General features: G+C 39.6%; 1 protein-coding gene across 1 annotated transcript in view; it reads left to right on the top strand.

Annotated features, from left to right (window-relative positions):
- CACHD1 (cache domain containing 1) overlaps positions 1–12,111 on the top strand; it is a 236,150-nt gene that overhangs the window by 178,717 nt on the left and 45,322 nt on the right. The window contains exons 9-10 of the mRNA XM_010840232.1: positions 6,053–6,202; positions 10,587–10,820. Of these exons, the coding sequence (XP_010838534.1) occupies positions 6,053–6,202; positions 10,587–10,820 (384 nt within the window). The remainder of the gene's footprint in view (positions 1–6,052; positions 6,203–10,586; positions 10,821–12,111) is intronic.

Here is a 12,111-nt window from a genome sequence, read left to right as displayed (position 1 = left end):
TCATAAACTAGATAAATGATGGCGATGGAAATAGATTGTTAACTGATCACACAACTATGTCCAGAGGGGTTTTTTCCTAAACTGACGGGATAACAATTTCTTGTGTTGTCATATTATCATCTAATAGTAGGAACTTACTAGATTTTCTCATCTTTTCCAATCAAAGGTACTCTGCATGATTTCTTTACTCCCTGAGCCTCTTCTTGCTGCCCTTTTATTAGGAACATATCCTTGTTTATTTCCCTGGAGAATATCCACGTCCTTTTTAATGCTAATTGTCCACCCCGCCTAGTCACTGACTTACAGTCTGCTTGTGCGCATGTGTGCAGAAACAGGGCAGCCTGAATTCTTGCCTTGATCCTTCCTTCCTCTAACCAACTGTCATTTAAATGAGCACAGCCCTTCAAATGTACAAAGGCACTCTAATTTAATTTTCATGTATGAAAGAAAATCTGGAATTAGGATGCAAGCTAAAGTAAAGGAAAGGACCTGTGGCGGATTCATTTTGATGTTTGGCAAAACTGATACAATTATGTAAAGTTTAAAAATAAAATAAATAAAAAAAAATAAAGTAAAGGAAAGGATATTTGAAATAAGACCCATGCTTTGAAACTACTGAAAGGAATCTATGTCATTTTCTCTTTTATATTTGATAATCTGTTTGTTGTTTTTTTGTTTGTTTGTTTTTTAATGAATGTACCCTATTGAGATAAATTTAATGAATATATTTTCAAGTCCTTCAGTGTGTCTGCATTAAAACTAAGACAGCATTGATAAATGCCCAGCATAGTGCTGGCACATGATGGGCCCCTGAAAGAAGCTACAGTAATTATTACAGGTAATGATGGTAGATGGTGTCTCATTTTTATGTTTCTCTATATTGTTATCTCACAGCTTCCATGGGACAAGAGTCCATCCGTTGCTTCTCTGTTTAGGATTATACAAGGCTGCAGTCTAGGTATCAGCCAGGTCTGTGGTTGCATCTGAGTTTCAGAGTCCTCTTCCAAACTCAACCATTGGCAGAGTTTATTTCCTTCCAATTGTAAAACTCATGTCTACTTGCTTCTTCAAGGTCAGGAGGAGAGCATCTTTCCTTCCAGCTGCTGATGTCAGGGAAGGCTTGGACCCTCTTTTAAAGGTTTTGTCTGATCTTATCAGGCTCACTCTTCTGCTTTAAATAAACTACTCTCCCTCATGATTAACTTATTAACACCTTAACTACATCTGCAGAATCCCTCCATCTTTGCCATATATGTAGCACGATCACAGGAATAATATCCCGTCACCTTTGCCATATTCTGTTGGTCAGAAGCAAATTACTGGTCATACTCATACTCAAGAGGAGGGGATCATAAAAGAGCGTGGGTCTTCAGGGTCATCTTAGAATTTTGCCTACCAACCTTGGCAAGCACCAGCTATCCATAACCAATATTACAGGATGCCTGAGTGCAACGTTGACCCTAGTTCAATGAAGCCAAAGGATAAGGTTGGCCTCTTGAGCAGTCAAGACAGATTGGCTAGTTGGCCAATGCCATTCATCTGTGGGTGCCCTTTACCAGCTGTCATCTGCCTGTCAGCATTCCTCATCAGATGTGCTCTTTTTACTTGATTGTTCAGTTCTCAAACCATCTTTAGAGATGAAATCCAATTTTAGTGATGCCACTGTTTAAGTAATAGAGAGAAATGTTAGACTGGCAGCAGCCAGGCAGTGAGGTATCAAGGGAGCTCGAGGTAAGGTTTGGGGCTTGTTTGGGGAGCGCAGACAGCTAGAGAGAGTATCCTCGATCAAGAAGGCAGCTGCTCTTCTGTTCAGCCTTGCAGGAGTGCCTGTCCAGTGTTGCCAGATCTTTTTCTGTTTTAAGAGAAGCCAGAAATCTGGATTTTTATGTGAAATCCCTTGATTTTCAAATGTTGTCATTTGTTCCAGCTTTAAAACTGTGAATAGAGACTTCATTAAACCTCTTCTTATAAACCTTCCTGCACTGTATGTTAGCAGAGAGCTGCTTTGGCAGGAAACATTTCTCCTTTGGGTTTGGGGGGATTTTCCTAATGTTGGTGAGCAAAAACATGGCAAGAAGAGTCACTGATTAGGACACATTTTGATGGTACTATTTTTTAAATGTGAAAAGGGTCTTTTTCTAGGCCAAGTAAGATGTTTCTAAAGTTTATCTCACAGGCTTCCATTTTACAGTGTGTACTGGTAGTTCAAAGAAAGAAAAACCCAGATTAGGTTGCATAATGAAACACGTAGGAATTAGTATTGCCTGGTTTATTAAGGAGAGATTGAGGTACTTTCAAGCAATGTTACATAGTAGTTAAGCATATGGATTTTGAATTTCAACCAATGTGTGCTCAAATTCCTCCTCTGAAATGTTTTGAAACTTGTGTAAATTACTTGATTTCTCCAGGTCTGGTTTCCTCCATCTGCAAACTGAGGGTGATAATAAGATCCAGGATCTCATCATAAATATTAAGTACATACTAGCTGTGATTATAATGATATTCAGTTTCCTTTAAGACTTATTGCTCTGGCTAAAGTAGTGCAGATACTCTAGACATCCCAATTTGACCCCTAGCCCAGACACTCAAGGACCATTAGTCACCTTGGCTATAGCATTGTAAGGGGTCTACATACTCCTCTTATGAATTTATACTGTACATCATAACTTGTATTCACTCCACAGGCAAGTATTTATTATCTACTCTACTGTATACCTGGCACTTTTTGAAGACCATTTGGTAGGATTTTCTCAATGAGTAAGACCTACCTTATAAGGTTATTGGAAGGATTAGTCTGTGCATGAAAACCAAGTATCTGCCCCATGTTGATAGCCATATGAACAAGAGCCGCATGGCCAAGTCATGGTGGCTTTGTGCTAATCTGCTTTGTACTAATAAGAAAAACTAAAACTTTTATTCAGTGCTGGCTCTTTTTCAGTCCTGTGGTGGATCTGTAACAGATACCATCAACACATTTGGATTTTTTTCCCTAGGTTTGTTTTGGGGATAACCGGTTGAGGGGTCATTTTGTAGCAGAAGGAATATGACAGTTAGGAGTTGGGATCTAATGGCATGGGCAAAGTCCAAATTTGGGTTGTTCTTCACACTTTGATATTGATCCCAAGGAATGCTGGTGGCTTTCATAGGGACTTCTCACATGGAGAGGATTACATTTTCTTCCAAGTACATGCTATATCTTTGCTCTGCCCCAATTGTCTATAATGACTCATCCCTAACATTACTAATCACAAGGCTTAATGTTCCCATGAGTGATTAGAGTGGGGATATCCTAGTAAGTAGAAAAATAAATCAGAGCAAATTTGGCAGATCTGATATTTAAAAATAGAAAAGTAACTCAGTTTTGCCTAAGAATGGGGCAAGAACAGAGTCAGGGGCTGGGCAGAGATAGAGAAAATGCTTGCAGAACATGTATCTTATTGTTGGGATGGAAAGAAAATAACACTCGGCAGCTAAAGGGGCTGCAGGCTGCAGGCCTCTGGCTTTCTAGTCACGGGCCTTTGCCTAAGACCAGCTGTCAGTGACAGTGTGTTTTATCCAGAATCATAAAGCCAAGTAAGAAAACCCAAGGGTTCACTTTAGGTCAGTCTTAAAAGTATCCAGGAATTTCTCACATGTGTTGGTTTGTCTCATACTTTAGATCATACTTTATTTTATGATATATCTGTATCCCACCTACTAGGGTCAAATAGTATTTTTTTCCCAGTCTGAAACTTAAGTGAGCTGTTTTGCATCCTTAAACAAACAAAAAAAAAATGTATAGGACTGTGTTTACAACATTGAAAAAAGACTGACATCTAAGTTAAGACCAGGATATTCCCTAATGATTTTACATCAGGTTTCATACCCTAATTTTAAATATGTAATTTAAATTTGCAGTTAATATTTATTAAGAATCGTTCAATCATCAAAATTAGCTTTGAAGCTTGCTTATATATTAAGTCTTAAGTTCAGCTCAGTCACTTAGTCATGTCCAACTCTTTGCAACCCCATGGATTGCAGCATGTCAGGCTTCCCTGTCCATCACAGACTCCTGGAGCCTACTCAAACTCATGTCCATTGCATTGGTGATGATGCCATCCAACCATCTCTTCCTCTGTCATCCCCTTCTCCTCCCACCTTCAATCTTTCCCAGCATCAGGGTCTTTTCCAATGAGTTGGTTCATTGCATCAGGTGGCCAAAGTATTGGAGCTTCGATTCAGCGTCAGTCCTTCCAATGAATATTCAGGACTGATTTCCTTTAGGAAGGACTGGTTGGATCTCCTTATGGTCCAAGGGACTCTTAAGAATCTTCTTCAACATCACATTTCAAAAGCATCAAGTTGTTATTATTCAATTCTACATAATAAAGAGTCTAAAATGGAAGTTTTCAAACGGAAGAAAATTCAGTCATTGTATTCTCATCATTGTTAGGATAATTTTTTTAATAATCTGTTCTGGATGATAAATTACCCAACACGCAGTGGCTTAAGACAATAAACATTTATTATCTCAGTGTTTATAGGTAAGGAATCTGGGCACAGCATGGTTGGGTGCCTCTGCCCAAAGGTATCCTATGAGGTTGTGGTCAAACTGGTGGCCAGAGGGGCTGTCATCTCAGAGTTCAACTTGGGAAAGATCTGCTGCTAAGTTCACTCACATGGTTGCTGGAGGATTCAATTCTGAGGGCCTCAGTTCCTTGCCTCTCATAGGCTAGCTCACAACATTCTCTCTGGCTTACCCAAGAGAGAGCACACAGGTGGAAGCCATGGTCTTTCTGTAACCTAATCCATCTCTTGACACCCCATGACCTCTGCTGCATTCTTTTTTTTTTTTTTTTTGCTGCATTCTGTCATTAAATCCAGTCTACTCTCATAGACAGACCACACAGCCATGTGAATATCAGGAAGTGGGATCATTGAGGGACCAACCTGGAGGCTGCCTCCCCCAGTAGCTAGAAAGCAATCTCAGATGAATGACAACCATAAAAAGCTAAAGAAACAAGCATATAGCCTATCAATCATTATTTCCCAATTAAAAGAACATCTGTGTAAGTAATCTTAAAAATAGATACTGAATCAGAGAATCTCAGGTTAAAAAGACAGTATAAAATCCAGCTGGCTTACTGCCCTCCTTCCTTTAAAGCTGTCATTCAGCCCTTGCATCTTTAGTGATAGGAAATGTACCGCTTTAATTTTTGAGGAAATCCTCCTGAAAGAAGTTTTCACTGTGAGCTACAATGAGTTCTCAGTCATTAGCCCTAGCTGGAGAGTCATTTTACTCTAGAGTCTAGGTGCTTCTTCATGCCAATACAAGGGTTTTCTTTTTTGTTTTGTGTTAAAGTTTCTTTCTTTTATTTTATATTCACCATCATAGTTTTGCTTTCACTCTAAAATTAACCAATTAGCCCTCATAGCAACCCTATGAAGTAAGTACAGTCATTATCCTCATTTTGTTTTAGATAAGGAAATTTTGGCATAGAAAGTTTAGGTAATCTACCCAGATACTACAGGCAACTTGGCTCCTATGTCCACGTGTTTTTTTTTTTTTTCCCCCACTGCTTTTCTACACTGATGAATTTCAAAACAGAAATGTTTTTTGGAACTGCTTAGCATAGAGACAGATAACCTTGCAAATCTCAGTAGTCTCTGGAAGAACCATCATTTTAAAGCCTAGTTCCCCCAAAATGTATATTCCTAGTGAAGATCCTGGGTCACTGGGGAAAGAGTAAATCAGGTTCTGAATGCTGTATTTCAGAAGGCAGAAGAGACATCCATTTGGGATGGCTGAATAACCATGACCGTGGATGCCTGGAGGAACTTGCCTTTTTTGATCTAGTAAACTCATTAGGAGCATCTTTTTACCTGACACTGGCTAAATGAGGCCTCGTGGCCCAGTACAGGCCAGCAGAAGCAGGGAGATGAAAGTTCAGCATCAGACAGGCAGGAGTAAGAAGAGTGGGCCTGGCAGGTCCTTGAGGCAGGAAAGTCCAATGGAAGAGAAACTCTTTAGCCAGCCTCTGATGTAACATTCAGTTTGTATGCATTTGTTTAGATACAGACATGGTCATCATTTACCTGTCCGCTGGCATTACATCAAAGGACTCTTCAGAAGAAGATAAAAAGGCGACTCTCCGTGTCATCAATGAAGAAAATAGCTTTCTAAACAACTCTGTAATGATTCTCACCTACGCCCTCATGAACGGTAGGTAGTGTTTCGAGATCCTTTTCTTTCAGATAAAATGTTCTTTCTAAGTACATGCTGCTTTCAAAAAATAAGAAAGAACCATCACAGGGTGCTTTGATGAGGGTATAAGGAACAGATTCCTTCCCAAACCCAGCTTTCTCCCCCTTATATGGATACTCAGGGCATGTGTCAGGATGTCGCTGTCTCTTCATCTCTTTGTCCAGTCAGCTCTTCATTTCTAAAACTTCTGCAGTTACATGGTCTTACACAGGCATCTGTGCAGCTCCATTTTTTTGGGGGGGGGGGGGGGTTTCTCCTTATATACTTGGATTTTGATACTGTATGAAGCTTATTAACTTACCTCATTGATTTAAGATCAGGAATCCCAAGTACTAACCTAGATTATTCTGTAAAACCAGGACTGTGAATATTATATTTACCTGCAGAATCACCGACTGTGCCGCTTTCTCCCTATCCCCTTGCATGTCGTGGCAATGAGATGTGTCTACTTGACGGAGTTCTTGTGAAGACTAACCCCGATGTAAAGTGAGCACCCAGGATGGTGCCAGGCACTTGCTAGGTGCTCATTAAAGTTGATTGTGTGGCTGTTACATCAGTCTGTGAGAAAGTTTACAAAACTGGCAAATCTGATAGAATACTCAATAGTTTCCCTTCAGCAATTTAACCATCCTCCAGTCTGACAACAGCCCAATTTTCTAGCTCCCTGCTGTGTCTTGTCCCCTCCACCCCCCCACCCCCATCTACAAATACACAGCTCTTCCTTTTCTTCTTTGGGCCCCTTGCTCTCAGTGTTCAAAGTGGCCCCATTCTCTTGTTCTTGAGAGAACACATCTTGATTTACAGTCCTCCTCACCTGTTGTCTCTTATCTCCCCTCTCCACTTCCAGATTTCTGTGCAGAACCAGCTGGCTTGAGGGGCACTGGTTCTTATATTTTAATGGGATAAGGATTACTTGTAGAGTCATCTTTAAATGCAGACTCCCAGGCAGTGTCTACAGATTTGTGATCAGACCCTCCTAGATAAGTTCCAGGAATCTGTATTTAGGCCAGCGTGATTGTTTTCCAGATATTTTGTGGACTGCTTGCACATGGAAAAGCACGGGGGCTGACGTCTAGAGGTTTTCCGCTTCGGTCTGCATTTGCTAGCCGTGTGGCTTATGGCTGCTTACTTAATCTCTTGGGGGCCTCACTTTGATCGGTCAAATGAAAAGAGTAAAATCTCCATAGGGTTGCTCTGATAATAAATATGCAAGATATGGTGTGCTTATGAAGCACGCACCATATACAACATAGTGCGCTGAGGTCTTAGAGCTGTTTCATACAACATCTCTTGTCTTCAAGAAGCCCTTGACCCAGTGAGGAAGATAGACAAGGCAAATGAATTAAAGGCAATAGAACAGGTGTAAGGAAACATAAAAGGAAGTGATCACGCCTTTCCCATGCGTTTTGAAGGTCTGCTCAGGCAGATACTGAGCAGTTTTCTTGCATCCCCCATCTCTTTACTGGTCCTAGATCTTCCCATGGGAGTATCATATGCCCTTGCTGTGCCCCTGATAATTCCACTTTTTGAAACTTCTGGTTACTTCCCATAACCACTCTCATCTTTTCTCTTTCTTCCCATAAGCTAGCCTGACACACCTCTCTGAAAAGTATCTCTGAACAGTACTCAAGAGGGTTGACACATACCCTTAATTCTGTCAGTTCAAATAGGGAAGCAGAATCACAGTGGAAATTGTGGTATATCAAATTAATTATCAGAATAAGAACATGAACTATTGATGAGAATGTAAATTGGTGTAGCCATTGTAGAAAACAGTATGGAAGTTTCTTTAAAAACTAAAAATAGAGCTACCATATGATCTAGCAATCCCACTCCTAAACTTCTATCAGAGAAAAACAAAAGCTCAAATTGAAGAAAAAAAAAAAATACATGCACCCCAATGTTCATAGCAATACTATTAATAATAGCAAAGACATGGGAACAACCTAATTGCCCATCAACAGATGATTGGTTTAAGATGTGCTAAATGTATGCAATGGAATATTACTCAGCCACGAAAAAGAATGAGCCATTGTCATTTATAGCAACATGATGAACCTGGACAATTAAGTCTGAAGTAAGTCAGTAAAGAAAGACAAATATATCGCTTATATGTGGAATCTTAAAAAAATTAAAATAATACAAGTGAATCTATATATGAAACAGATTCACAGACATAGGAAACAAACCTACAGTTACCAAAGGGAAAAGATGTCAGGGAGGAATATATTAGGAGTACGGGATTAACAAATCCTAGTATACATAAAATAGATAAGCAACAAAGATTTACTGCATAATGCAGGGAACCATATTCAATATCTCGTAATAACCTATATTGAAAAGTAATCTGAAAAAATATAAATGTATATAACTGAATCACTTTGCCGTACACCTGAAAACAACACAATACCTCAATTTAAAATAAGAGAATAAGAATGTACACAATTATGGGGGGAAACTGGAAGAGTAAAGATGCAAAGAGGAATTGACAACTCAAAGGTTATTAACCAGCTCTGATCTGGGTGAACAAGTTGAAGCCTGCAAGGATATCTGGAGACTAGGACCACTGCAGACTGTGTAGGAAGTCTGGTGTGGAAGTCTGTTGTACAAGTCTGAGAAGTTGTTGTCTTTGTGGCTGCTCTCTCTGTGAATTCTCAGTGAAGCATCTGGAGTGAGCCTGCCCTTGGTTGGGTTGCCTTTGGTGAGTAAGCCAGCAGTTGGGAAAGGGAACTGAACACAAATCAGAAGAGTGGAATGAACTGGAACTCTCAAGTCCCTCTGTGTCTGTCTCTTAACATCTCTCGCTTCACCTCTCAAGTTACAGCACTTCATTTTTGGCCACGTTTAACCTGGAAGCATAGAAGAAAGGGGATTCTGGGAAATGTAGTTTCCAGCACGACCACATTGTTGATAGAATAATCCAGTCTGCCACCCTACTTACTCTGCTGCCACCCCTGCATAATGCTTCATAATGGAGTGACATAAAATAACCCAGTCCTTGGTATCTTGTGCTGTGCTCTTTGTCTGGTAGATTTTCCTGTTTGTTACTTTTCTTGTACATTTTGAAAGAGTCATGCAGTACATGACAAAGAAAGGAAATGTTTTTATCGCCTCAAATTGTCTCCTTTTATCATTCACTCCTGTAAGCTTCTCAAGGGTGTAAGATCATGGATCAATCACATCTTATGTGTTGTCTTTTACTCTGAAGTATACCACTCACCTCCCATTTCAATTCTGTGTCAAGCAAAGGCAACGATAATCTGATTCTGATTCTCCTTTAGCATTGTCTGAGTGGAGCAAAATCCAAATTATTTATATACAATGTGTTAAGAAAGAAATTATACCCATTAGATCCTGCCATGATTTTAGAAATGGACTTCCAAAGCTAGAAGTATATATATTACCTATTTAAAAATGATAAAGTCACTGAAGGTAGGTGAACCATGAACTTTTAGATTTTTTAATGACTAAACAGTTCAAGAACATGAGGCAAAAATCTTTTTAAAACTCATTGGTAGAATTTCAGTAGTGACTGAAATAACTTGAATTTGTTTACAATGGTACCCATATGGGATCAGTTACTAATCCTTTTGACTGTGTTCCAACAATAGCAAACCAAAACTTTAAAAAAGGTTTATTAAATTTATTTTTGTGCTATAGATTACAGATGTAGAACAATACATCCCAGTATGCCTGAATCTTTTACAAAGATTTTAAAACTCTCTAAACATAAAAAATATATATTAAATAAATCAAATCCAGTATTATCCCTACAATATAAAGCATGAAAACATTTGTAATTAAAGTGAGTTTAAAGAAATGGGGTTTGGAGACATCACTAAATACAATCCATAATTCTTTCATTTAGTTGCATGAGACTTTGGCAAGTGTTTAATAGGCAAAGAGGTAAGAAATGAAATGGCAAACCTCAATCCTTTAAAACTCTTACAACTTCATCTACTAATTTAAATTAAATGCAGGCTTGTTAATCATTACTTTTGCTTTCAAATATTAAATGCAGAAAACTAATTTACATTTTATAATTAAACTTTCAAGGAAGAAATCCTTGCTGAATGGGGCTCCTCTGTTTAGTCATGTGTTTTTCATCATTGCCTTTTGAAGAATTCCTTTGGCCTCATTACTATTTGAGGAAAGATCATGCCTTCAGCTTTGTTCCTCTGCAGGAACTGGTATCTGTGTTCTGAGTCCAGATTGTCTCTGCAAAGATCCCTTTGGCACTGCAAGACCTCATTGAGACCCTTATTAGATCTAAATGACAAGGCTATCTTATGGATATACACCAGTTTGTTTTACATTGTCTTCCCTTGGCTTTCTATTTCAGATGGGGTGACTGGCTTGAAAGAGCTGGCTTTTCTAAGAGATCTGGCCGAACAGAACTCAGGGAAGTATGGCGTGCTGGACCGGATAGCCTTGCCTGTGATTAAGGGCAGCATGATGGTGCTGAACCAGCTGAGTAACCTGGAGACCACAGTTGGCAGGTTCTATACCAACCTTCCCAACCGGATGATTGATGAAGCTGTCTTTAGCCTCCCCTTCTCTGATGAGATGGGAGATGGTGAGTTCGGAGAAAACTTCCTACTGAAGGAAAGCGAAAAGAAGTGGACATGAGTCAAACAGCAACTTTTAAATGTTGTTCAGTATTTGCCATGTGAGCTTTAGGGGAAGTGTGGGTGTCCCTTTCTCTGGTCAAAGGATTGTGTAGCCTCCCCGCCACTGGCCCAGTGAGTACTATGTTCTAGAGCAGAAATCCTCAGCCTTATTTCTTCCTCATTGCTCTAGCCTCAGTCAACATACTGGGTCTTGGGATGGGAGATGGGACGGAGGTATAAGAGGAAGGGAACTTATGTATACTTACGGCTGATTCATGTTGTTGTGTGGCAGAAACCAATACAATATTGCAAAGCAATTATCCTCCAATTAAAAAAAAACGTAATGGGTACATCTAGAAGCTTTGTGAGGATTCCCCCCAATCTAAAAGTGAATTTGGTACTAAACAGTAACTTTGCACAGCAACTGGTAAATAAGGCAGAAGTGCTTGGGATTCAGCATCAAAGGCAAGGCAACACAGTGTAGTCAAATAGATACAGGCCTGACGTGGAGAGGATTTCAAATCCTACCTACCACTTGTTATTTTTAGTAACGTATTTAATCTTGTTAACTCACATTTGGTTATCTGCAAAAACACGACATATTTCACATAATAAGTCTTTGGGTTATTAACTTTATAAGATTTCAGTTCAGTTCAGTTGCTCAGTCGCCCATGAACCGCACGCAGCACGCTAGGCCTCCCTGTCCATCACCAACTCCCGGAGTCCACCCAAACCCATGTCCATCGAGTCGGTGATGCCATCCAACCATCTCATCCTCTGTCATCCCCTTCTCCTCCTGCCCTCAATCTTTCCCAGCATCAGGGTCTTTTCAAATGAGTCAGCTCTTTGCATCAGGTGGACAAAGTATTGGAGTTTCAGCTTCAGCATCAGTCCTTCCAATGAACACCCAGGACTAATCTCCTTTAGGATGGACTGGTTGGATCTCCTTGCAATTACTAGGCAATTAGTATTGCCTAACAGCATCACCATATGAGATCTTGTTTTTAAGTTCCATTTGCTAGGAATTTTTACAATATTCAGAGAAAACTCACATATAAAAATGAATAAATCTTATAGAGGCTATGATTTATAGAAGTTCAGTAGATATGTTCTTTCTATAGGGAAGAAGCATGGTAGCTACTGCCACACCTCAATTTCTTTTTCCTTCCTAGTTCTGGCAGGGCCAACACATGTGTATAGAATAGAAACTCATGCCTTTACATAAGGTTATTTCTTTTTATAGGGAAATGTCAGTCT

The sequence above is a fragment of the Bison bison genome, unplaced genomic scaffold, assembly GCF_000754665.1.
Source record: "Bison bison bison isolate TAMUID 2011002044 unplaced genomic scaffold, Bison_UMD1.0 scf7180017846569, whole genome shotgun sequence".
Lineage (NCBI taxonomy): Eukaryota > Metazoa > Chordata > Mammalia > Artiodactyla > Bovidae > Bison > Bison bison.
Note: the sequence above shows the minus strand (reverse complement) of the source record. Positions and strands in the feature narration are given on the sequence as shown.